This window comes from Panthera tigris, chromosome D2, assembly GCF_018350195.1.
Source record: "Panthera tigris isolate Pti1 chromosome D2, P.tigris_Pti1_mat1.1, whole genome shotgun sequence".
In the NCBI taxonomy this organism is placed as follows: Eukaryota; Metazoa; Chordata; class Mammalia; order Carnivora; family Felidae; genus Panthera; species Panthera tigris.
The window spans coordinates 75,732,713-75,760,177 of record NC_056670.1 but is presented as its reverse complement, the minus strand read 5'-3'; the positions used below and the strand labels follow the sequence as shown (position 1 = coordinate 75,760,177).

Genomic DNA, 27,465 nt, shown 5'->3' with positions numbered 1-27,465 from the left:
ATGAGCCAGAATGTTCAACACAGTGTTGTTTACATCAGCTAAAACCCAGAGATGCCCTGCTAATGTCCAACACCAGCAAGCTGACTGCATCTAAGTATTTGCCTTCATTTAATGTACTGTAGCTGTAGAAAAGGAAAAATTATTTCCCATCTACCCTTCTGAGTTCTTAACTGTATCCTTATAGTAAAAGACAGATTCAGAGAAACAAATAAGAGTTTATTAACAGGTATACCACATGGTTACATGGGAACTACCCAAGGAAAAATGAGTAACTCAAAGCAGTGGCTTAGAACTCCAGCTTATACAGCATCCCCAGTAAAGGATAATAAATCTGTGAAGGAATGACAGGAGAAAGGAAGAGTTTTAGCACTTCCAAGGGTAGCTAACTGTGGGAAGGTCAAATATGAGAGGAAACTAATGGCACATAAAGGCTAGTCAGTGAAGTTTGTTATTGCAAATTACTCCAGTGCCATCTCCAGGCTGATAGGGCCCAAAGTTGTCTCCATTGACCAATTTCTGTCCTTCCTGGTACAGAAGGGAGGAGGGACAACTTGAAAATTTGTGCTCCACTTTTAGGCAAAGCGGAGGAAGGCACGGAGACTTCCTCATCTGCCTCCTCTTGACTGCTGTCAGCTCAAAATCATCCTTATGCCAAAGTGGCACATTTTGGGGTGGTGTATTCTGCCAACCTTCACAACTTTTACAAAAACATATTGGGGAGGAATATTTATTGTCATAGGGAGAATATTGAGGGTGTTATGCCAAGTGGAAAAGGCATGCTACAAAACTGCCTTTCAGACAAGGCATAGCTTTTGTGTAGAAAAGTACTGGAGAAAAAAAAAAAAATAAAAGAACACAGACCAAAATATTAACTGTGGTTTTCTCTGGCTAGTAGGACCATAAATAATTTCACTTTCTTTCCCATTTTTTCTCTCTGTATTGTGCAATTGAGCCTACAATTGTTTTATAATTTGAAAACACTGATTTTTTAAAATAAAAAAAAACTTCTGGGGTGCCTGGGTGGCTCAGTCGGTTGGGCATCCGACTTCGACTCAGGTCACGATCTCACTGTTCATGAGTTCAAGCCCCGCGTCAGGCTCTGTGCTGACAGCTCACAGCCTGGAGCCTGCTTCGGGTTCTGTGCCTCCCTTTCTCTCTGCTCCTCCCCTGCTTGCACTCTGTCTCTCTCTCTCTCTCTCAAAAATAAATAAACATTAATATTTTTTTTTTAAGAAAGAACTTCTAACAAAGATAACTTTCTTAAAAAGCTCTGGTTCTCAAAGAGGTACGCTTCAGCTCAGAGGTAGTGCTCAGAGGGTCTGTGCCTTGGGAAATAGGCCTGACCCCACTGAGGACCCGTCACAAGAAGGTTGTGGACCCGAAGAAGATGGAGACCTGGCAGACCGTGGTGTGTGTCTCAACATTTAATCAAACACACACGTGGCCACACTAATCACACTGTCACCTTTGCCACCTCCCTGCTCAGTGCTACCCTGCACAGCCTCTAAATGCCAGAGCCCAATGGGAGAAGATCAGGAGTCACCCTTCCTGGGGAGCTGACAGAGCCACGAACCCACATGGTATCTCAATATCATGCCTGGACTTTTCCTTATTGCATTTCTTCCTGGGGAGGAAAAGTTGTCCAACTTGAGTGACCCATGTCTTCCCTGACTTCTCCTCTGAGCTTCTCTGTACATCTAAAGGGCAAGCCTTGACCTCATCTTCCTGTCTGTAGGCCCAGGATATGCCAACTGGAAGAGTTCCTTCCTCTAGTAGGCAGACCGTCATCTGAAGTCACCTCACTACAGCTACGTCTTTTGCTCACTATTTCCTGAGCACCTACTATGTGCTAGCCACATCAGCAGTGGGAGGGAGAGTGGTGAACACAAAAGTCAAAGCCCTCCTCTCACGATGCTTGTAGTGGAGCAAGGCAAATGTCAAAATTATACCTGCACTCATTTGTATCTCACCTGGATTTGTTCTTAGGATTTGACTCCATTCACTGTGAAACTGAACACGGTTCACTCCAGAGTGAGACCTGCTTTCTGATTTCCCGTGAGCAGGGGCTCATGATTTCCAACACAGCCAGCAGAAAAACCCAGAGTGGTTTTCAAAACACCTCAGAAACAAACAAACAAACAAAAAATGACAAGGGAAACACTTCTTTCTGGAGCACAACCTTCACAAAGTTCTGTTCTTTTTTTCTTTTTTTTTTTTTTTCCAAACTTAAACTAATTAAATTTAATCCAAAAAGTATTCAACCTGCCTTTAGATTCTCTGAGAAGGGAAAAAGAAAACCCTCAGGCAGTAATTCTAAGTGCTGACAAAGCAGTAGGGAAATTTTTTAAAACACTGCTCTCCTGGATTAATTCAAAGCAGGGAGCTCACGTTCTTGAGAGGAAAATGAAAACCATGATTCGCATTTCAGGCATAAAGTACACAGATAATTAATCAAGCTTCATCCAAGGCTCTTGATGCTTTTTATGTTGGCTATTCCTAAAGCTGCACTGCTTTCCAATACTGCCTGCTAACATCCAGAGAAAGGTTCCACTTGTTCAAGAAAGAAACAAGGATTATGGTAAATGAAGACAGGTTTACCTTATAAACACATGGTTCTCACAGGCAAGATGGGGTAAAGATGGGGCCAAAAGAAGGGTAGGGAAAGTTCTAGATGAACACCAGCCATTTTGATGACGATGGCTTTTATTTATGGAGAGCTCCCTGTATGCCAGGCATCACCCTGCTAGAATTTATTCTCTGACAGTTTCCAACAGGTACAATTTTTCTCCCTACTTTGCAGATTCATAAACTGAGGAAGGAGAGGTTGAAGTAATTCAAGCAGAGGTCGAGCAGCATCTGATGCCAGGGGGTCTGGGGCTCCAGATCCTGGGATCCTCTAGGCACTAGGCTCAACTGCTCCTGACCATGGGTTTGTTATGACCAAGATCCACTGCAGGCACGGTGCACAGGAGGCCAGAGGGTGGGCAGCTGGGGACAAAGAGATCATCCCCACCCAACCCCAGCAACACAGCAATGGGAACAGAGAGCTATGGAGCCAGGCAGGCCTGGACCCCCGTTCTACCTCTGCCCCTTATAGAAATGACCACAGACAGATCACTGTCCCCTCCCTGCACTTCCCCTCCCAAAAAGTGAGAAAGTTAACAGCATTCACTTCATGCTGGTGTCGGAAGGACCAGACGAGCTCATTGCACACAAAGCATAAGAAACTCACCTGCGTGCACAGTGTGAATTTAGGATTGCTATTCCTGAATTTCCGTAAAGTAACAAAACTGCCTTTCTTTTAAATATCCTATATCAGACCATTCCACTGTTTTACAAAGAGAACTCTCTAGGTCATCCAAAACGGTGATGTGGAACAATAACAGGTAGACTATATTTTGCAAAACTCATTTGACAATGAAAAATGTAGTCAGTGAAATTATTAGACTATGCTGTTCTCAGGCTACCCCTGTTGAATTTCTTTTCTTTTTTTTTTTTGCAAAGGTAAATACACTCTCTCTGATGTTGAAGAATACAGTTCTTAATACATCCATTAATGAGGTCACACTCACCATGAATATTCTGATTTCAGGCATCAATTTTTACTTTTTAGATTTTCTTAAGATGAATTAAATGGGCTTATAATAATCATAATTTTTTTAAAAAAGAATCTCACCTGGCACAGAGGAAGCATTCAAAAGGAAAGAAGCTATTCCTGCAAAATCAATTCAAAAGGCAGGCCCCGGGGCTGGAGACCCAGAAGCAAGGTCTGCACAAAGGAGGGCACAGCTGGCCCCAGACAAAGCTGCTCCCCGACGTCCTCCACTCAGTTTTGCGTCCCACCTCTGGGTGCTGTGGCTCTTACCACCCAAACCCCAACCCCACTGGACCCCCAAACTCCTGGCAAGCCCTCCTGCTCTGCCAGTCCTCCATGCCAAGAAGACTGGCCCCACGGCATCCCGATCTCCAAGGACCCTGCTCTCTGCCGCTGACGCGACTCTGGCTAGTGAGGCGGGCTTGTGGCATTCGGTTCTTGTTCCCGGGCCCGGCTCGGCATCTCACACAATGGGACATAGTCAATGCACTGCCAATGCTCCTGAAGGCGTAGAGGTGATTCCTGCACCATCTTAAGGGAGGGGAGTGGAGTCTCCACCCCCAAGTCATCTACCTCTGCTCCCAGGACAAGGGAATGGGACCAAGGAAAATGATGTGTCACCATCCGCAAATATTCTGCCCCAAATGCAGGTATTCTCAGTGTGACAAGGGCTGCCCTCCAGTTTTCAAAGCTGGGCTTTACAAAGAAAACCCCTCCAGAAACACCCACCCCTGAACTTCAGGTCCATCCCTCTTCCTGATACTTAAAACAATGTCCACAGGCAACTGCAGGTCAAAGAGACCACGAGGAGAGGACAGCGCTCAAAGGCAGGACTCACCTGTCACCTCGCATGCTCTGGGCCTGTGGACACGTCTTTCCTACACGTGGTGCAGAGGTGTGGCAAATACATGTAGGAGAACTGTCAGGACTTCTTTTTTGAAAAGCTTTACTGAGATCTAATTGACACTGTGTATGTTTAAGGTGTGTGATGTATTGGTGTGATGCACTTAAATACTACAAAGGGATTACTGCCACAGTGTGAGTTAACACCTCCATCATGGCGCTCAACCACCATTGCTTTTTTGTGATGAGAAGATTTAAGATTTACTCTCTTTGTAGGGTGCCCGGGTGGCTCTATTGGTTAAGCGTCCGACTCTTGATTTTGGCTCAGCTCATGATCTTGCAGTTTGTGAGTTCAAGCCCGGCATCAGGCTCTGGGCTGACAGCAAGGAGCCTGCTTGGGATTCTCTCTCCCTCTCTCTCTGCCCCTCCCTTGCTCATGCACTCGCGCTCTCTCTCTCTCTCTCTCTCTCAAAATAAACTTTAAAAAATATTTACTCTCTTCGCAACTTTCAGATACATAACACAGTACTGTTAATTACAGTCACTATGCCGTCCATTAGATTTCTAGAATTTATTCCTCTGATACCTGGACGTTGGTGAGGAAAAGGAGACGCTGGGATTTCCTTTTGAGCAAGAGTTTGTTTTGATAAAAAGCAGCTCTCCTCACTAGCTGCCCTACAGAGGCTGTCTAGAAACAGAGCTGCATTCAAATGATGCCAACAGGATTTTGAAAGGATGAGCCCTAACGTGCAGAACTGACGCCTCAAGAGAAGCAAAGGAAGTCACCTGCTACAGCAGCCTGTGGGGCCAGGAGTCAAGAGACGGAGGTTCTAGACTCAGCTCTGCCCCTGAACAACAAGGAGGATCTCAGTAAGGACCTCTGGGAAACAAGGCAGAGGGTGATGGATGAGACAACGCCTAGAGCCAGGTCAGGCCAGACACTGGGTATAATATAATTCACTCGGCGGTGCCTTCCAGTAAAATGTCAACATTCCATTTGCTCGTCGTGTGTCTATCCCCTTCATGTCCATGATTTCGCAGAGGTTGTCAGGGTCATTTCATTATCAGGAAGCCTCACTACCAGTCCCTCCTCTTCCCCACCCCCACCCAAATCTGCTCTGAATTGTTCCAACTCATAAAATACTCAATTTAAATGTTTCACGGAAAGCATTTCATCTTGCTTATTAACAGTGTGACACTGGGCACATTCTTTAACCTCTCTAAGCCTTGGTTTTCTCATCCAAAAATATGAAAAATTATAAAATTCTTATCTCACAGGAGCAAAGTGCCTGGCATATAGTAAGTGGTCAATAAATATGAATTATCATCACTAACATCATCGTCATCTTCGTCATCGTCAAACCACCACAGTTTGCTACTTCCAGCAAACAGTAAAAGGATCTTTTGTGTTAGGAAAAAAATCAAAGCAAGGCATCTGTGTTTCACACGATTTTCCGTGAGTAAGCTGTTCATATGTTTAAAGTCCAATTTAATATGTTCTCATTCCATGGCTGAAAATCTTTGCACTGGTCCACAAAACTGAATTAAAGCACAACACATTCAGGAACCAAGTATTTCCATCATTAAATAAAAAGATAAGCAGGGACCTTCTATATAACACTGTCATCAATATCACGTACATTCATTCAGGGCTGATATGCTCAGACAAGGTAACAGAGAAAAGCAAATTCTGAGCCAAGTCTTAGAAAATAGGTAGGACTTTAGATACATAAAGGAGAGGTCACTTGAATGATGACTCCAAAAGCCATAAAAATATTCACAGGTAAAAGTAAGAATCAGTGAATTTTTAAAATATAATTTTGTATACTAAAAAACATAAACACTGTGTCCACGAAAAAATTGAAAAATCTATTTAAAGAGGTATCTAATTCAAGATGGCTGATGCAACCCATTCACTTTGTCTCTCTTCCCTCTCAAAAAACACAACTGAAAAGAAAGAAAACATTAAGAAATCCATAGCCAGGTTTTAGAGCCTCCAGGAGCGTCCATCAGTAAAGCAGAAGAGCGGGGGAGAAAAACTATGGAAAAGAGAAAGCAAGTGGAAATAAAATACCGGATAATACAACACACATGAGACCTCCCTGAAAAAGAGTTTAGCCAGAGAAGGGAAACCCAAAATTCTGTGTACAAATTCCCTTCAAATTACTGGGTAACTCAGACATTGCAATGTGCAGGACAGGACTCCAAGGATCCCACTGGAAAGTAACAGCCACGGTCTAAAAGTAAAACAGGAAATTCCAGCAGCTAGCCAGTGCCAGGAGATAGAGTTTGGAGTTGAAGTTTTTCCAAGTTCGCCTTTCTACTGAAACCTCAGAAGAGCCAAATTATAGTAATAAAAAGCACCTCCCAGAACTAAAGGATGTACCCTAGGATCAAAGGCAAAACCAAGATAGACTTATACAAACATAGCCTAGAACCAAGATTCTAAGGATGAAGGCGACCCAGCAATAAATTAACTTCATGCAAGAACAAACCTCAACACTCTTTGGCAGACAATAATGATCTATCGTCTCCATAATGTATGATTCATAAGCTCCAATATGCAATAAAAAATTACCACACATACAAAAGAAGCAGTAAAATGTGACCCATAATCATCAGGAAAAAAAAATCAGAACCATAGATCACCTTGATGTTACAATTAGCAGAAAAGGACTTTCTGTTATAAATACATTAAAAGATTATAGGGAAAGAAGAATAGAATGAACAAGTGGAAAACATCAGCAAAGAAACTAAAACTCTAAAAAAGAATCAAATGGAAATTCTAAACTTGAAAAAAATGAACTGAAATAAAGCATTTATTGTATGGGCTTAGCAGCAGAATAGACATAGTAGAAAATAAAGAATTGGTGAATTTGAAGATAAACCAATAGAAACTACCTTAAATTGAGCCACAGGGAAGAAAGAAATAACAAAAATAAAATAGAACACAGCATTCCAAGACTTGTGGAATAATATAAAACTGTCTAATAAGGGTGCTTGAGTGGCTCAGTCAGTTAAGTGTCAGAATTCAGTTCAGGTCATGATCTTGTGGTTTGTGGGTTTGAACCCTGCATCTGGCTCTGTGCTGACAGCTCAGAGCCTGAAGCCTGTTTCAGATTCTGTGTCTCCCTCTCTCTCTGCCCCTCCCCCACTCACACTCTGTCTCTCTCTCAAAAATAAACATTAAAAAAAGTTTTAATAAAAATAAAATAAAATAAAACTAATATCTATGTAAATGAAAAACCAAAAGAAACAGAGAGAGAAAATGGGGCAGAAAAAATATTAATGTCTTATTAATATTTAACTGATGAAAGACATCAAACCATAGCTCTGAGAATCTCCATGAACCCAAGCAGGAAATGTACAATGAGACCAACCTAGACACATCATAGTCAAACTGCAGAAGACCAAAGGTGAAGAGAAATTCTTAAAAGCAGCCAGAGGGGAAAACACATGACATTCAGGAAAGCAACAATAACAAAGACAGCTGACTTCTCATCAGAAAGAATGGAATCTACAATCAAAGCCATCTCTAAATAGCTGAAAGAAAACTGTTAACCTAGAATTCTACATCCAACAAAAGTATCTTTCAAAAATAAAGTAAAATAAAGATAATCCCAATAGAACAAAGTCCAAGAGAACCTATTTCTAGCAAATCTGCCCTGCAAGAAAAGCTTAAAGGGGGGCACCTGGGTGGCTCCGTCGGTTAGGCATCTGACTTTGGCTCAGGTTATGATCTCACAGTTTGTGAGTTCAAGCCCCGCGTCGGGCTCTGTGCTGACAGCTTACAGCCTGGAACTTGCATCGGATTCTGTGTCTCCCTCTCTCTGTATCCCTCCTCCACTCACTCGCTCACTCTCTCTCTTTCTCAAAAATAAGTAAATGTTAAAAAAATTAAAAAAAGAAAAAAGAAAAGCTAAAGGAAGTTCTTCAGGCTGAAGGGATATAATCCTAAAGGAAAACACTAAATCTGAAAGAAATAACAAAGAACATTGGAAATGCTAAGTATGTGGGTAAATACTTTCAATGTAATTTCTATAAAGGTATATGGACTGTTTAAGACAAAAACAAATGTTTTATGTGATTCATACATAGAAGTGAAATCTATGACAGTATTTCAAAGGCATAAGGGAAGAAATGAAAGTATGCTGTCATAATGTTTTTATGCTGTATTTTATGCTGTATTTGAAATCTGTTTGAAATATTGACTTAATGGTGACAAGTAAAAAATGCATATTGTAATCTCTAGAGAAACTACTAAAATTTTTGAAGAGGTGTAGCTAAAACTACAATAAAGGAGATAAAATGGAATATTAACAAATGTTAATCTAAAAGAAAAGAGAGGTGTCTGACTGGTTCAGTCTGTTAAACGTCCAATTTCAGTTCAGGTGATGATTTTGCAGTTCCTGGGTTCGAGCCCTGCGTCGGGCTCTGTGCTGACAGCTCAGAGCCTGGAGTCTGCTTCTGATCCTGTGTCTCCCTCTCTCTCTGCCCCTCCCCAACTCACACACTGTCTGTCTCTCTGTCTCTCTCTCTCTCTCTCTCAACAATAAACATTAAAAAAATTTTAAAGAAAAGAGAAAAAAGGAACAAATAACAGGACAAATAAAAAACAAATAAGATGGTAGACTTAAACTCAACCACATCAATAATTGCATTAAATGTAAATGGCTTAACCACTTGAAATAAATGGCAGAGATTGGCCATACTGGATAAAATTAAAAGGTACAACTAAATGTTGTTTATAAGACACACACATTAAACATAAAATACAGGTAGGTTGAAAGTAGAAGGATGGAAAATATATTCTATGCAGGCATTACCCTCAAAAAAGATAATGTAGCTAGCTATATCTTGTATTAGATAAAGTGTACTTCAAGATAAGTAATATTAACACAAAGATGAAAACTTCTTAATGATAAAAGCTTTATCAGAGGGAGATAAAATTTAAGAATACTAATCTGAAATGCAGACATAGGAATTCTGACCTCCAAATCACTAAAGGAAAAAAAGAAGGGTGGCAAAGAAAACTTGAGCTATTCAGCTAAACGCAAGAAATTAGGGGGTAAAAAAGCAAAATGAAGCACCACAAAAATAAAACAGAGAATAAGCTGGCAGTAGTATGACAAAATATTAGTTACTTCTTCCAAAAATGTAAATGCTTTAATTACCATAGTTTGAGAGAGAGCATATCTTCACGTTAAAAAGACCAAGTTAGGGGCACATGGCTGGCTCAGTTGGTACAGCATGCTACTCTTAATCTCAGGGTCATGAGTTTCAACCTCATGTTGTGGGTAGAGATTACTTTTTTTAAAAAAAGACCAAATTATAAAGAATGAATTTTTTTATAGTAAGAATATAGAGGATTTGAATAGTATAGTCAGCTTGCTTTAATATATTTAGAGCTTTGTACCTATCAAACACAAACTATTCATTATGTTCAAGCTATATAAATTTACAAAAAATTGACCACATATGTGGCCACACAGAAAATCAGAACAAGTTATGAAACACAAAAATTGCACAAGCCGCTCTCTCTGATCTCAATACAATGAAATTACTGCACCATTATCCATTATTATTATTAGTATCCACTATTATCCATATCATTATTAAGACCAGGGAACTAAAGCACAGAGAGATAAAGCAACTTCCAAGTTCACACAGATAGTAACAGAAGATTAGTGCTTTGAACTCAGCCATCCTGACTCTGGAGCTTGCAGTCTTAACCTCCATGCTATGTTGGTTCCCAGAGGTAAGGCGCCATATATCTTAGAATTGAAATTGCAACAAGATTCACTTGCAATTCCATGGACATATGGGAATCTGTAACTGGTAACGGTATCACGGAGAAGACAATGTCTACTCCACAACTGAAAACTATACAGAAACAGCAATTTAAAATCCTCTACCTCACTCCATACATAAAAATAAATTTCTGATACGTTAAAGAATTAAAATTAAAGAACAAAGCATCAAATACTAGACAATACAGAACGTTTCTATTTTAGATGAAAGAGGACTTTCTAAATAGGACAGAAACTCTGAAACCATAAAGGGAAAGACTGACAGATTTAACTACACAAAAATTAAAATGTGTGCATAATAGAAACTGCAAAGAAATTTAAAAGTCAACCACAGACACAGAGAAGATAGCTGCAACATATGAAAGAAAAGATTCATATCTTTAAGGCATAAAGCACTCCTACACTTCAGTAAGATGAAGCATGGATTAAGGGAAATGATATTTCACTAAAGAAATACAAATTGGCCAGCAGACACATGAAAAGATGCTCAACATCACTCACTGTCAGGGAAATGTAAATCAAAACCACAATGAGATATCACCTCACACCTGTCAGAACAGTTAAACTCAAAAACACAAGAAACGAGTGTTGGCAAGGATAGAGGAAAAGGAACCCTTGTGCACTGTTGGTGGGAATGCAAACTGGTGCAGCCACTGTGGAATAGACTGAAGGTTCCTTAAAAAGTTAAAAACAGATCCAGTAATTGCACTACCGGGTATCTACCCAAAAAAATATAAAAACACTAACTGAAAAGGGATACATGTACCCATTTATAGCAACATTATTTACAATAGCCACATTATAGAAGCAACCCAGGTGTCAATCAATAGATGAATTGGATAAAAAAGATGTGTGTGTGTGTGTATGTGTGTTTATATATGTGTGTATATATATACACATACACAATGGAATATTATTCAACCATAAAAAGAATGAAATCTCACCATTTGCAACGATGTGGATGGAACTAGAGAGTATAATGCTAAGTGAAATAAGTCAGAGAATGACAAATACCATATGATTTCACATACATGTGGAATTTAAGAAACAAAATAAACAAGCAAAGGAAAAAGAGAGAGAGAGAGAGAGAGACAAACTGAGAAACAGATGTTTAACTACAGAGAGCAAACAGATGGTCACCAGAGGGAAGATGAGTGGGGGATGGGTGAAATGGGTGATGGGGATTAAGAAGTGCACTTGTCCTGATCAGTACTGGGTGATATATGAAATTGTTGAATCACTATATTGTATACCTGCATCTAATATAACACTATATATTAACCATAATGGAATTAAAATTAATTTAAATTTTTTTTAACATTTCTTTAGTCTTGAGAGACAGAGAGAGAGAGAGACAGAGCATGAACAGGAGAGGGGCAGAGAGAGAGGGAGACACAGAATCTGAAGCAGGCTCCAGGCTCTGAGCTGTCAGCACAGAGCCAAATGTGGGACTTGAACTCATGAACTGTGAGACCATAACCTGAGCCAAAGTCGGATGCTTAACCAACTGAGCCACCCAGGCACCCCAAAATTAAAACCTAATTTTAAAAAGGAAATAAAAATTGCCAATACACAATGAAAAGATGCAAATGTTATATTCTGTCCTACGGTACAAATATAAAACATTACCAACACCCAGCATTGGCAAGGATATCGAAAACCAGAATGTAAACATGGACAGCCAGCCCTTTGGATGGACAACTGAGCAACATCCATCAGAATTTAAAACACACATGGTCTTTGACCATGAAATTTCGTTTGCAAAAGCTTATCACAGCAATACTTTAACAGGTGCACTACAGGGTAAGCACAATTGCAATGTTGCCTGTTGTACTGAGACATGAAAACACCCTAAAATTCCCTGAGTAGGTTAATATGATGAAATACCCACAGCCAATAAAAAGAATCAAGTAGATCTAAATTAAGTAAAAAAAAAAAATTTGTCAGGGTGTCTCAGTTTTTATTAAACTTTTATTTATTTTATTTTATATTTACCTATATTTTTATTATGTGTAAATACATAATATATTCAAAATGTATATTTTATGTACACACACACACACACACACACACACACACACACAAACTACAACTGAGGACAACATAGATGAATCTCAGAAATGTGCCAGGCAACATAGTCCCACAAAAGAGTACACATTGTTTAAAAGTTTGACTTTAAAAAGTGAAGGGAATGAACGGGCAGAGAGGTGAAGCAGTCCTGAGAGAGGTAAGCCATCCTTACCCTTCTCTGTTGTTTCAATTTTTCCAACTACTTCATAATCTTAAAAAAAATTTTTTTTAATGTTTACTTATTATTGAAAGACAGGGAGAGACAGAGCATGAGCATGGGAGGGGCAGAGAGAGGTGGGTACACAGACTTCAAACCAGGCTCCAGGTTCTGAGCTGTCAGCACAGAGCCCGACACGGGGCTCAAACTCACGAACCGAGAGATCATGACCTGAGCTGAAGTCAGACGCTCAACCGACTGAGCCACCCAGGCGCCCCTAACTATTTCATCATCTTAAAGAAAATGTTTAAGTGAAGAGAAACATTCATTCCCACTACATACATGCTCTTCTGTGTAAAATCCTTTCTAATATTTGCCCAAATCAAACATGCTGCCCACAGTTTAACTCTGACATCTATTTTTGGAGAGTCCTTTTTCCCTTTAACTACTACATCATAAAATGTTACCATGTTTCTTCCCAATTTTCAAAATTATCGTTTTAATAGCCAATTTATCGTGTCCGTAATTTATCAAACTATTCTTCCAGTGTTGACCATTTGACTTTTATTTTAGTTTTATTTGACAAATATATTTGCTTTTATGGAACACAGCAGTGAACATCTTACACATGAGGATATTTTTGTATCTCTACATCAGTGCCTCAACATATTTTTCTAACACTTCTAAGTCAAAGGACAGGAATAATTTCAGGTCTGTCTGTCTATGCACTGAAATACCACTCTTCAAAAGGCTTATGTCCAGGGTGCCTGGGGGGCTCAGTGGGTTAAGCGGCCGACTTCGGCTCAGGTCACCATCTCATGAGTGGGTTCAAGCCCTGCGTCGGGCTCTGTGCTGACAGCTCAGAGCCTGGAACCTGCTTCAGATTCTGTGTTTCCTTCTCTCCCTGCCCCTCCCCCACTCATGCTCCATCTCTATCAAAAATGAATACGCGTTAAAAAAAATTTCTTTAAAGGCTTATGTCCATTTACATTTCCACCTGCATCCTCAGATCACATCTGTTTCACCACAGCCTGGCACATCTGGGTGTTAATCTTTACCTTCTGGTTTTCCTTTCAATATTTTAGTTGATGTTAAATATAGAAAGGTTGATTTTTGACACATTCCCACTACAGATATGTCTAAAGCAATCACAAAAAGATCACACAGCCCCATCTAAGAATATTTCATTAGGTTCTTCCCCTCCCCATAACAGGAAACTTCTACATTGATTTTTCTGATTCTATATGAAGGTAATAAATGTTTACTGTAAAATAATGTAGACAATAAATAGCATGAAGAAAAAAGCAAATATTATATCATTCCATCAGCTAAAATAACCACTGTTACAATTTTGTTGTATATCTTTATAGCGATTTTCCTTATAGATATCAACACAAACTGATTTCATTACATTACCATATGAAAGTAGCATCGTGCACACTTACATAACCTACTTTTTACCACTTCACAATTTATGGGTATCTTCCGCAAGTCAACAAATAGTCGTCTATGTTACTAATTTCAATGGCTCCACATTCTTTGGTCCCAGCAAAATAAAAAGTGTGTGCTGATCTATATGCAATGTCATTTTGCTGCTTTCAGATGGATATTTTGCCTTTCTATGGAAATCACAGATTTATAAAGGTGCATTGGCTATTTGTATCACTAGTTCCCTGTTAGTTCTGCTGCCCACTTTTCTCTTTAAGAGCTCTGCTCTTTTCTCATTGATTGGCAAGAGCTTTCTGTATATGAGGAGTGTTAACTCTTTACTGTGTAAATCAGGACAACAATATCACCTCTTGTGGCGGGGGGGGGGGGGGGGGACTTGCAAAGATGAAATCATCTAAGGTCTGACAAGTGCCAAGAACAAAGCTGATCTACAGTACGTGTTAAAGCTCGTCTCCTTTCCTCCCTCTGTAACCGAAGTGGAGATACAGGTCAATGAAAAGATACTGACACGTACATAGGTATTGGTCTTTTCATTTTGTCAGTGATTTCTTGGATGATTATTCAGAATGCTTCCCCCAGACTTCTGAAATTGTAGTTCAAGGCGCAGCTCTCCTGTGGTGCTAAGAGCTGCATTCTTCTTCTTATTATTACGTTGTGATATTAGGGGGGGTTTTCACTCACCTTCATCTCCACCTGCCCACAGGAAGCATGATGGAGCCAGGGACACAGAGTGGCTTTACCACTATGTGCCAGCTTTGTAGCCGGCACCTGTTACACATCATTTCATCCTTACAGCCCCCTGGCAGGTGTTATTTCTTATCCCCACTTTACAGATGAGGAAGCTAGGGCACACCCTTGCAATCAGCAGTCAGAAAATAATTCCAAAGCCCTTGCACTGACTACGGTGGCCAGGCTGCCTGCCTGCCTGCCTGCCTGCCTGCCTGTAGAGTGGACCCAGCTCGTGGCTTCTTTGGGGCATTCAGGGCCACCACGGGCTTTCACAAAGTAACTGCTCAACAGATGGAGATTAAAGCAGCACACATCCCTAATTCAGAAGCGGAGCTAGACAAAGAAAGGCCAAATCCTTCTTTAAAAACCTCAAGTGAATAACAACCTAGCATTTCCACTCCTAGGTATATACCCAACAGCAATTACAAATATGTTCACGAAAAAAAAGAAAGGAAGAAAGAAACAAAGAAAGAAAGAAAGAAAGAAAGAAGACAGACAATAACAGCATTAGCCCAAATCACAAATAACCCCAATATCCATAAACAGCAAAATGAGTAAAGCAAGAGGCAAGTCATGCCATGAAAGCTCTATGGCAATAAGAATTAACAAACTACAACTAAGTACAACATGGATAAATCTCAAAAACACGCTGAGCAAAGCAGCCGTATGAAAAAGTACCTGCTGTATGATTCCATTTGTATGGAGCTCAGAACTGAACCCTGGGGGCGGGGGAAATGGGGCTTGGTGGGCAGAGGGTATTCTGGGAAGCTGTGCAATTATAAATCATGCATTTGTTTCCTTGTGTATTTTATTTTTAGGTTGAATTAAATGAAACTCTTGCTTTTGTAGGTCAAAACAGTCAAATATCAGCCACTGCATATGGTTCGAACTAACACTTTCATAAAAATGTTTTTAAAACCCTTCGGAAAAGGAGAAAAGAAATGTCTCCCAGTGACTGGCAGACTGCCTACTTTTCTGAAAACCAACCTAAATGTTCCTCCTACGGATTCTGACCCTGTTTCTTGCTCCTTTGGCTGCAGTGGAGACCGAATCACAACTAGTCTCTCACCTTTGCAGGACAGTTTTTCGGTCACATATTGAAAGCTGGTGATGCGGCCATCCCTGGGCTCAAGACTCCCAGATTCTCTGTGCCTCCTGCTCGTCCATCCCGGGACATCTCCAAGCCCCTCTACACCTTTGTGCCTTTGGTTGATGATGGCACTGGCGGGTATGGTTCTGTGTCAGTCCACCTCCGCACTGTCAACCGGTGCTTCTGACTCGCCCACAGGTTATATTTACTAAAGAAACAAGTATTACTATGATGATTTTCATATTTAAGAACACTATCATAGAAAATTAGAGGGAGGTATGGTGTTTTTATGAGCCTTGTGTGGGTCATAAAAGGCATCATCTTTATAACTAATTGAGATAACTTTGCCTACAAGTTATGAAACTAATGATCTCCTTTTCGTCGTGTTATAAGCATTTATCTCCCTGTGGCAGAACATCATCAATTCTCAGAATTCTGGGTTCAGCAGACTCACTTTACAGTGGCAAATAATATTTCAAGCAGAAGGCTGCTCCATTGATCAGATGACAAGGCAGAAGCCTCCCCAGGGAGGGAAGAGATGCTCACCGCACTCCACCCACCCCGACTGGGGGTGGACAGGGCCCCGGGAGGGTGTCTGATGGAAAACTCCCTGCGCAGGGCTTCGGACACTGGGTGTCGGAAGAAAATGATAGGAATGCAGCACTTTCCTTTCCCATGGTCCAATGCAGTTATGCTAATGCCCCTTCGGATTTGATGTCCTAAAATCACTGTTGTAAACGGCCAGCAATGTAAGGCACATATGAGAAACGACAGTACTGGGACCACCCGTCCATTAGACAGCGAGCCAGCCACGCTGCTCTATGGGGGTACGGCTCACTGAATGAGCTCATTCATGAGCTCAAGTTACATACTTGCCTCACGGGGACTAAAAGGAATCATGTGAAATGTATTTAAAGAAGTTTACTAGTTTATAGAAATCCCGTAGTAAATCATTTGTAATCAGAGTATCGCTAGCTACCTACAGCGTTTCTCTTTAGCGTACATTATGGATTCATCTTAACAAAAGGACAATGGTAATAACATTTCCATTTACTGAGCACCCATGATGAGCCGAATACTCTCTCATTTAATACTCCCAAGCCTTACGTTCATGGGTACTGCTATTTTTTCTGTGGAACAGAGGGAGAAACAAGGATCTAAGCTGGATAAATACTTTCCCCAAAGGCTCATGCAACTAATAAGTGTCAAAATCTGGATTCAAGCCTCAGCAACCAATGCCAAAGGCCATGGTCATGACCACTGTGCTACACGGCTATTCTCAGACACCAACTATACATAATAGAGATTCACAAGAGTGGGGAGAAGGCATCTAATTTTTGTTCCATGTACTGTAGGTGCTTAAATCACCTTATCTCCTAGGGCACCTGGGTGGCTCAGTCGGTTAAGCGTCCAACTTCGACTCAGGTCATGATCTCATGATCTCACAGTTTGTGGATTCCAGCCCCGCATTGGCCTCTGTGCTGACAGCTCGGAACCTGGAGCCTGCTTCAGATTCTTTGTCTCTCTCCCTGTCCCTCCCCCGCTCACACACTCTCTCAAAAATAAATGAGTAAACATTTAAAAAAAATTTTTTTTAAGGACAGGGGTTATAAAAAAAAAAAAAAAAAAGCATCTTATCTACTAACATCCAGTGAGGTAAGTATTGTTCTTTCCCACATGAAGAAATCGAGGTTCGGAGATTTTAGGCAACTTGCTGGTTAGTGGCAGAGCCGAAATCCAAACATAGACCTGTCTAGCTCTAAAGTCCATGGTCTTTCATCATACCACTTTGCCTCAAATGACTTTGTTTCTAGAGAGCAAGCAAAATTATTCCAAGTGTATTAGCCAGATGGAACAGACTTGTGCTACAGTAGCTAATCAATCCCCAAAATCGCCATTAACGCAAAAAGTTTCCTTCTGGCCCACAAAGTCCACTGCCAATGCTATCACTCTCCAGGGAAGCTGTCTCTCTGCTTACGTGGAGAAGTTCTGCCATCTCAACACACAGCTGCACGCTCGTCCCCAGCAGAGGAGGACAATGACAGGCCACTAAAGGCCACTAAATTTACGCTGCCCCAACCGGAGCTCACCACCTGTCGAACACCCACGTTCCATATGGCCCCACCTGACGGCAGGAGTTGGGGAAGGGTAGTCTGTGCAGCCAGAAAAGAACCAGAGGAGACCCTCCAGCACAAGAAGGTGTAGGCTGCACGTCAGTAGTTCCCAAATGTGGTGGACAGAAGGCGCCCCTGTTGAAAATGCAGATTCCCAGGGCTCCATTCCATATGTTGATTCAGTGAAGTCTGAGCTGGGCCCCAGGAAAGTCTGATGCACGTGGTCAGCAAACCTTTAAGGAAGCCTCATTGTGCACTGAGGCAGATCGCCCTGGGGTCTATGTGACCATCAGAAATGGCCATCAGAAATCGAACGCAATCTGGTGAGCACTCAAGAGGCACAGACCACGCTGGCGGCCAGGCCTGGCTGGGAATACAGAGAAAGCAAAGGAGACCATGATACAGTGCCGGCCCCCACAATCCAACAGCTGGCAGTATGGAGCCAGCCACGGAGACAGCTGACCGCGACCCAGGCCCCCAGAGCGCACACACCGTGGGGCACAGCAGCTGGGCACTGTCACTTACAAACGTAAACAGGGCCTACGTGCCCGAGGGAGCTGTCACTTTCCACCACCAGGCAAGTGTCTTACCATGAAGCTTTTTTGTTTCAAATCTCCCGGGGCTCCCCAGTTACTGCTTATAAAGGAATGTCCACGCTTCCCAGCAGGGCACTGAGGCCACCCACATTGCTGTCCCAGACTCACTTCCTGCCCCTCCTACCAGCCACCTCCAGACCCACACTCCATGCTGAGGCCACACCCAGAGACCTGATCCCCATCCAAAATGTGCCTCCAGACCTCTAGGCCTTTGCTCCAGGCCACTCTGTCCACAGGAATGTCCTCGGGCCTGCTTCTGGATACTCAAGACTCAGGTGAGGTGCCAGTTCTGGGCAGCCTTCCCTGGCACCTGTCCCCATCTTCCCATCCCTCCCGGGGCTAATTAACCCCTCCTCAGTAAACTGAGCGCTTTGCTCCAACTACCACAACTGTCCTTGGCCTCGAGCCCCGGACGGGACGCTTCGGGGTTTCCGTCACTACTCCAAAAATCCTACCTGACAGCCAGTGCCCTCAGGCAAATCACCTGGACCAGCAAAGGTGCCAAGTTTCCCTGTGTCTGTTTGGAATGATACCAACCAGAGTGCACCAACGAAGGGGAAGGAAAAGCACTCGTACAGTGCTGGCCCCTAGAAGGTGCCAAATAAGCATCTGTCACCTGGATGGATGATAAAAACGTTGGGAGGAAAAACTTCCAAAGCAAGCGATTACACTGGGGAAAATCACTAGTGTCCACTGTGTGCTTTTGCTCGGCCAACCTGTGAGCTGCCAGGAGGCCCCCCCAGCCTTCCTTCTTCAAACAACCCCCCCCCCACCCCCCGCACCCAGGACAGGTCTCCTGCACAGGAAGTGCTCCAAGAAAGACAAGGATTGATCTGAATTGAGGCAAATGTCATCCACTCGCTGAGCAACCCACAGCTCCCAGAGGGACATCCCAGACAGGGGGCCACTCAGAGTGGGTAGTGGAGAGAATGACTGAGGACCCCAGGGAACCTGGGCTCACAGGTGAAACAGGTAGATCGCCTTCCCCCTCCACCGGTGTTTCTGATTGTTGTCTTATTGCCAGAGCCCTTTCTGCAGCGCTATAAATAAAGGGTTTTCCGGATGAACTGATGTCCTGGAGGCAAGGGCCAAAAGGTGCAAGAGAGAGTATGCACACCCTCCAATTCTTTAATCTACCAATTAGGTTCTGACCTGCAAGTTTCTCTCCCCACACCTCACCCTCTGGGCTCCAGAGACTAAGGGAGACCCTGCAAAATCTGTAACATATCCTAATCCCGTCTCTTAGGGCATGGGACCCATAACTACCACCCCATCCCCTTTGAAATGTCATCCTAAGAGTCTGCTCTGAGAACCAGAGTGACGCCTCTTCCCACACATCATTCTACGCCATTCATTTGCTTCTCTGGAGACAATAGGTCACGGTAAGGGGATCGCTTCTAGGATGCACTCACTTTTGCTCTAGTTTCCAAAGTCTGGTGCCAGACACATTCTATCTCAGCGGCTGATGGCCGTGGGACGTGGGGTTCAGCTGCCTGTTCAGATCCAGATTATACCTCCTGCTACCTGGGTGTCCTCAGGCCAGCTACTTACCCTGTCTAAATCTTGCTTTCTTTGTTTGAATGTCTTATGCATAGTCAACCCTTGACAGCCGCGCACCAGCTGTTATTTTTCCTGAAGCAGTATAGCGAGGTGACTGAGAGTCCAGATGACGCAGAAGGACCATCTAGATTTGGATCTCAGGGCTTCCCATATTCGCTCTGTGACTTGGGCGGTTCCTTAACCTGTCTTTGCTTCGGCCTCTTCATGCGTGAACACATGCCAACATACCCACTTCGTGGTGTGTGTGTAAGGGTTAAATCTGTGTGATCATCTTCATTACTGCCTGGCACGTAATAAACCTTCAATAAATGGCACTTACTGTACTGGTGACAGCAGCAGAACTGGAGGCAATATACTACCAACAGTGTAACACTGGCTGCGAGGCTGTTGACTGACCACCTTGTACCCACACTGCGTTTGCTCACCGAGGTCCGGTGCTGGCTTTGCAGGTACACGCAAGCTCACAGAATCTGCCGGAGCCTTGGGTGGCAGGAAAATGGAGGAAGCCCACTGAAGCTCCTCCTCTCTGCTCTGCCCACACTCCATAAGTAAGAGCAAAGGGGCCTCCGGGCAAGCTTCAGAGCACTAAATGCAGCCTCAAAGCTACACATTGTACTTTGATTTTTCCTAAACACTGGGCTCCTCTAACCGTTTTATTCCCTGTTCGGTTAAGCTTGCTGTGCCAGCCCTGATTTGTGTTACTCGTTACTAATTTTCTTCCCGGTGGTTTGAACTTCTTGGTCAGGGCTGCCCAAAGGACATTGCACACCTCTTGGATGGTCTATGGGGGGGTTCCTGGAGGGCATGCTCTTGGGATCCTGAATCGCCAAACCTCAGCACTAAACCTGGCCTAGAGACAGAGAAGAGGTTCCCTGAGTAGAAAGGAAAAGCATATAACCCTACAACCTCAAGGTCCAAAACTGCATTTCATTAGCACTCACTTCAAGTCCACAGGAGCATGTGGGCCTCAGGCAGTGGGGTCTTGCTCTCACTCAGAGAAAATATAATCACAGAACAGGTGCATCTACAGGTGATGTCCTCCCAGAGGCACAAGTTTGCAAAGAAGCAAGGTGTCTCCCCTCCCCTCAAAAAGATTGTTCTCTTATCCTGAGAAATAGGGTACATACAACGAGCAGAAGCAGATGATGACTTTTATCAGCTACACTGGACCCAGCTGCAGAGAAAGTGGATGCAGCTTGCCCAGAAGGATTTTCTCAACCCACTCAGCTATGGAGACCACCACCTTCATGAGCACAGGTGGGTACAAACCACTGAAATCTTGCCATCAGACCAGCGCTGGAGAAAGGAAGAACAAACCTTCCCCCAAAATCCAGCCTCTGTTATCCCACCAGAAGCTTATCTACGAAAACAAAGGGTCATCTGTATCTATGTGCGCCTAGCCTGTCCTTCCGGAAGTCGTTATCGCTGCCTGATGATAACAGCATCTGAACATCCAAGATTCCCACCCAGGCAGTCTCACACCGATACCAAAGCTGGTCTTTGCAGGTAAAAGAGCCACAAGTTGGCTCCACAGTATTGGTTCCGAATGATAGAAAATCAGGGAATCACCCCAAAACGCCATCAGTGCCCAAATGTTTCCCTTTGGGTAACGGCAGATCCCCCATTAATTAATACAAAGGGGAACTTTGGAGAAAAGAATACAAAACTGCCTGATTTTTACATAACGTTCCTTGAGGAAGCAAAAAAGCACACAAAGCAGTAATTATCACATTTTCAAAGCCACTGCACAGAGCGTCATATATCTGTAAACATCTCATAAATGTTTTGGGGCTATTTGAAATCTGAAAACAATATAAATATTTGCATACCGTTGGACCCTTTCATTATCTGACAATTTCCAGCAACAATCAGACCAGGCAGCCTACCAGCCTACCTCACTTTATTTCAGCATTACGCACACTCACATTTACCAAACAAACGTCTGGTAAATCCTGTGCACTGAACACTATTTTATCATTTCTATCATATAATAATATAATGGAACTAGCCTATCTGCCAATCAGATCTGGCCCCATCTGATCACACAGCAATCTCTAGTTTTAATATATGTTCCAAAGGTAGAAAGATGGAGTAAGAGAAGGGAAAAGTGTTTTTTCTTTTTCCAAATGCATCAAAACCCAACTGAAGTTCTTCTAATTCCTTCTTCGCACTGAATAACAGCAGTGTTTAGTCAGAAGCTGGGAGAGGGGGCTTGCCTGCATCTGGGGGAACTCATCACCCTTTATGATGGTGTGAATCAATACTGTGGATGAATTTAATCCCTAGTAAAGAAAAACATGCAAGAAAGGGTCTTTCTTTCCATGTGTATACCCTGGGCTGCACAAAACAGAAGTCAACTCACAGCCTCCCACCTGCCATCAATGACTCCAGACTGGGGCAGAAATCCAGAGAGGGGCCTCCTGTTTGGAATGGCTGCATGCATGGGCTTTTCAAAAGAACCTGGCAAGTCCAGAAAGTTCATGCAACTTTAATATTTCAAATGTGTCAGAAAACAGTCATGGGTGGAGGGGCAAAGAGAACCTGACCAGCTAACGTAGGGTCAAGCGCAGGTGCCGTCGCCTGCCTGGCAAGAGATCACAGGGGGCTGTGGAGTGGGTCTGAGCTGGTGTGAAAGGCTCGGATCTGAAAGGCAGAGACGGCGACAGCTCTCTGCTGCTTGGGCCTCGGGGGCCAGCGGATAGCGGGTCCCTGAGGCGCCCTGGAGTTCAGACGTCTCTAAAAGAGCCTGCGCCCGGAGCCCCTTCCTCTTTCCAAGATCGTTATTTCCAGGTACCAGCCGCTCGGAGCCACCAGAGGCATTTCGCTGCTATCCCCATTAGCGCCCGCCCGCACCCTAAGCGGACAAGGGCTCCGCACTGAGCTCGGGGCGTACGGATCCCGTACCTCGGGCTGCGGCCCCCGACTTCCCCAGCCTCCGCAGCAACAGTTTTCCAGCCAGAGAAGTACCGCAAACGTCTCCTGGGGGAAACGCTCACCTGCACCCCGGTCGCCAAAGCCAGGGCCAGGGCCACGGAAGGAGATCCAGCCTGGCCCTGCGCACGGCGATGGGAGATGGGCCAGGAGGAAGGACTGCAAACGTCGGGCTCAGAAGATCGCACAGAAAGAGAAACTTCCCGAGTGCGCGAGCGAGGTTGCGCTCCCGCTTCCAGGGGTGCAACCTGAGTCCCCGGGCAGCTGGTGCGCAGCCGGCGACAAGCGCAGGCGAGGGGACCCGAGCGGCGGCCGGTCCCGCTCCCTGGCGCGATGGGGGTGGCGGGAGCGAGTCTCGGTCCGGCGTACGTGGGTCCCTCCGCGCCCAGGGTCCCTGGAAGGGGACCAGGACGGTCCCGTAGGACACATCCCGGGCACTGGGCGGGGAGGAGACCTCGAATCCAGGCCCCGAAGGGACGCGGTGGCGCAAACAAAGTTGGGGCGCAGACACGCTCGGTCCGTGGGTCCCCGCGTCCGCGCGCCCCCGCCCGCGGCGCACCACTACTTACACGAACACTCCGAAGAGCAGGGCCCGGACCCCGATCTCGATGGCCAGCTCCCGCATGGTGCGGCCGGAGCAGCTCCCGGGGCGGCGGCGGCGGCGGCGGCTGGTGCTCTCGGCGGCTCCCGCAGCTCCACCGGCGCCGGCTCGCCAGACCCGGGGCGGCGAGGGAGGCGCGCTCCAGGCCGCGGGCGGGGGCGGGAGGCGGGCGCCGGGCGGGGGCGGGCGGGCGCTGGGGAGGGCTCGGCCCGAACCTCCCGCCGCGGGGCCCGGGGGCTCGCGGACGCCGCGCCCGCCGCTCCCCGCCCCGCGGCCCCGCGCCGAGCTGGGGGCGCCCTGGGGACTCCCCGCACCCTGGCGCCGAGCGCCGCCTCCGCGCCCTGGCCCGGGGAGGGGAGGGGAAGCCCGGGGAAGCCCCGCCGCCGCGGCCGCCTCCGCGGCCGCCGCCGCCTCCCCTGCGCGCTCCCCGGCTCCCCCGCCAGTGGGCGGCCCCTGCGCTCGGCTCCCGGGGCAGCGCGCTCGCTGGGTCTCCGCCTGCGGCTGCTCTGCGGCTCCGGGCTCGGCCTCCGACTCCCGCTGACCGGCCTCGGGCTCCCGGCGCACGCACGCACGTGGGCAGGTGGCGGAGACGCGCCGGGGGATTCTCAGGCCCAGGCAGCCCCGGCACCCTCTGCTCCTGCAGAGCCCCGCACCCTCCCTCCCGCTTTTTTGCTCTCCCTACCCCTTGCCAACCTGAAATTCTTCCCTTTATTGTCTATAAAGTTGCCCCCGCCCCCTTCCCACCACCCACCCCGAGAGCCCTAGTAGGTTTCGTTTCGCGCTCGGGAACCGCCAGCCAGGCTCCGGAGTCCTGGCACACGGACTGAGGGCAAAGGTGAGCCTGGCTCTTCACCCACCCACCAGCGCCAGGCAGCCCCTGGGGTGGGCTTCCTCCGACCCCACCCTCAGCAGCTTTGGGGCTGCAGCGCTGTGAAAAGCGAAAAGGACAGGCCCTTGGGGTCAGCCATGAGCCCCTGGGGCAGTAAGACCAGGAGTGTCATCCTTAGGGTTCACAAAGGCCAGACCTTCACCACTGGCTGCTGGCCTGGGGGGGTCATGACCTCAAGCCAGAGCCCAGAGGGGATTTGGCTTTGCTTTTCCCATCCCCTGTCAGGACTGCGAGTATTTCCTTTAGCTTTATTAACTTAAGCCAAATGGACATTCAAGATACAAAGCTCACACTAACCATTAGTTTGTCCCTGGGGAGACCAGATCTCATGGGTTTTAGGAGAGACCCAGCCAGGATTTTATGAGTATGAGAAATGGATTAGAGGGTAGTCCCTGGGAATGAGGAACCATATCTCAATTTTGGACAAAAGGGGGAGTAGGTGGAGAGAAGAGCTTTGGAGGAGGGCTTTGGCACCAGCAAAGGACAAACAGACCCTGCCTCCAAGGGGACACATGACAGACCCGAGATACCTAAGCCCAGACATCTCAGGGTCTAGGGACAGAGAGGCAGACAGAGGAAGAACAATCCTAGCTCTGTGTGGAAGAGGCTTCACATCAAAACCACAGGCAGTGGGGTGCCTGAGTGACTCAGTCAACGGTTAAGCATCTGACTCTTGATTTCGGCTCAGGTCATGATCTCACAGTTTTGAGATCGAGCCCCATGCCAGCACAGAGCCTGCCTGAGACACACTCTCTCTCTCCGTCTCTCTCTCTCTCTCTCTCTCTCTCTCTCTCTCTGTCTCAAAATAAATAAAAATAAGTTTTTAAAAAACCCACAGAGGAATCAAATTCCTCTGATTTGCCCATCTCTGTACACCCAATGCCTGGCACACTGTGCTTGATGAGTTTTTGGCAAATTAATGAATGGACTATGTATCTCAGTTGGTATGTGGGGTGTCGGGTGTGGTGGAGAAGGAAGAACTTGGGGGAAAGAGGTACGGTTCTGTCTCCTCTGTGTCTTGGGCCTTGAACACAACTGGATTCACGCAGGTTGGCCAAGTGGTATAGGAGATCCTGTAGTCAACCCAATGAATTCTAATGACCCAGATCTGAGACTGGCAGGTGGCCATACTCCAGGAGGGGACACTAACAAGAGCCCATGTTATTAAAATATCCCTTGTTGGGGCGCCTGGGTGGCTCAGTCGGTTAAGCGTCCGACTTCGGCTCAGGTCACCATCTCACGGTCTGTGAGTTCGAGCCCCGCGTCGGGCTCTGGGCTGATGGCTCGGAGCCTGGAGCCTGCTTCTGATTCTGTGTCTCCCTCTCTCTCTGCCCCTCCCCCGTTCATGCTCTGTCTCTCTCTGTCTCAAAAATAAATAAACGTTAAAAAAAATTTTTTTTAATAAAATAAAAAAATAAAATATCCCTTGTTATAAGCATCAACTGAGTGCAGCCTGTGCAAAGCCGTGTGCTAGGTGTTAGGATTCATAACCTGGATAATTATGGGGAGGATGGGGAGCCAAAGAGTCGTGAAGAAACATCAAGAAGCCATGCAAAGCAGTCTTAGTAAGTCCAAAGTAGTGCTTCAGAAAACTGGATCAGTCAGAGGTCAGAAGTTCGAGTCATTCCTTTGGTCTGGGATGGCCAGGGACTAGCCTTGTAGAGGACAGTTGGTCCTTGTAAGGCAGAGTAGGAAGACACAAAGGGAGGAAATTCTGGGTGAAGGTAAGAGGGTAGGTGCAGAAGGTTGGAAGAGGTTTGGAGGGCGCAGTCGGTCCACCTTCCTGGAAGAGCAAAACCAAGCGTAGGTTCGTGGCAGAGACCTAGTTCTAATATCCCTGCCCACCAGGGTCTGTTACCAAGATTACAGAATTAGAATCTTTGTGCCACAATGTGTTTATCATTTTTGCTTGTATTAGAGATGCCTTGGGAGGGAGTTTGAAAGGGCATGTGATCTCATTGCTGTAGTCATTAAGAAGTGACTCTGAAACACATCTAAAGAGCTGCCCAGTTCAACTTCTTGTCTGATTGCCTGAATCCATTCTCTTGGTTCTTCCCTTCTCTCTGTTCTGTCTGCACTGTATTGGCTTCAGTCTCAGGTTCCTGGTAGTTGCAAGTTGGCTGCAAGAATCCCAGCTTTGCAGGCTCTCAGAGTCAAATCTGGCGGGAACGACCTTGATCTTGATCCCAGAGCTCCCAGCCAAAGTGTCATTGAATGTCAGTGGCACTGCCGGACATGAATCCATCACTGTGGCCAGGGAATCCTGATGGACTGACTGTCTCAAGCCTGGGTCACATGCTTGATCCCTAAGCAGGGAACGAAACCTTCACCCAAAGCCCCACAAATAGGGGCTGATACTTTGGAGTAGGGAAATTGTTTGATGTGTAGCAAACAAACAAGGGCCAGGACACCCCCAGGCAGACTGAAGACAACTGGCATGTACCCCACCCCCTACCACCGAATTCTTGTCTACGCCCAAGGTCTTTCACCAGTGAATGAGTTATGCTGGGCACTCCCTGGTAAGACAGCACCACTTTGTCAACACAAATTTGCAAGACTTTTAACAAAGCTGTGATGTCACCCAAGGCTTGCCCTTTGCTATCCAGTCTCTTCCCCTCGTCCTTCTTTACTCTGATCAGCAAGCCTGTCATCTGCCCTAATGATGTCCCTTTTCATTTACCAGATTTGGCTTCCAGGGAAAGCTCTAGCCTTCTTTACTGTATAAACCTGGATCAGGATATTTTGTGGGCTCTCTCTCACGGAAGAGTTTCTAATTTAAGGGAGGTCACTCTTGAAGGGCAGGCGGGTTCTCTTCCCAGTGAAAGGGGACTGAAGAGGACATTCTTGGTGTCCCAAATCCCACAGAGCAGACAGCCACTTCCACGGGTGTGGAGGTGGTTGGCTCCAGAAGCGGTGCAGCTGTAAACACGTGCCAAATAACAGAGCTCTCCAGAAGTGCCGTATTGCTACCCCAGCAGATAAATGAATTGACGAGGGAGCGAAGAAATAAAAGCAGGGTAGATAAAGCACT

General features: G+C 45.4%; 1 protein-coding gene across 1 annotated transcript in view; it reads right to left on the bottom strand.

Annotated features, from left to right (window-relative positions):
* Positions 1 to 23,616, bottom strand: part of PLPP4 (phospholipid phosphatase 4) — a 126,216-nt gene extending 102,600 nt beyond the window's left edge. Inside the window, exon 1 of the mRNA XM_042961021.1 lies at positions 23,514 to 23,616. Within this exon, the coding sequence (XP_042816955.1) occupies positions 23,514 to 23,569 (56 nt within the window). The 5' untranslated portion in view covers positions 23,570 to 23,616. The remainder of the gene's footprint in view (positions 1 to 23,513) is intronic.
* Between the last annotated feature and the right edge of the window lie 3,849 nt (positions 23,617 to 27,465).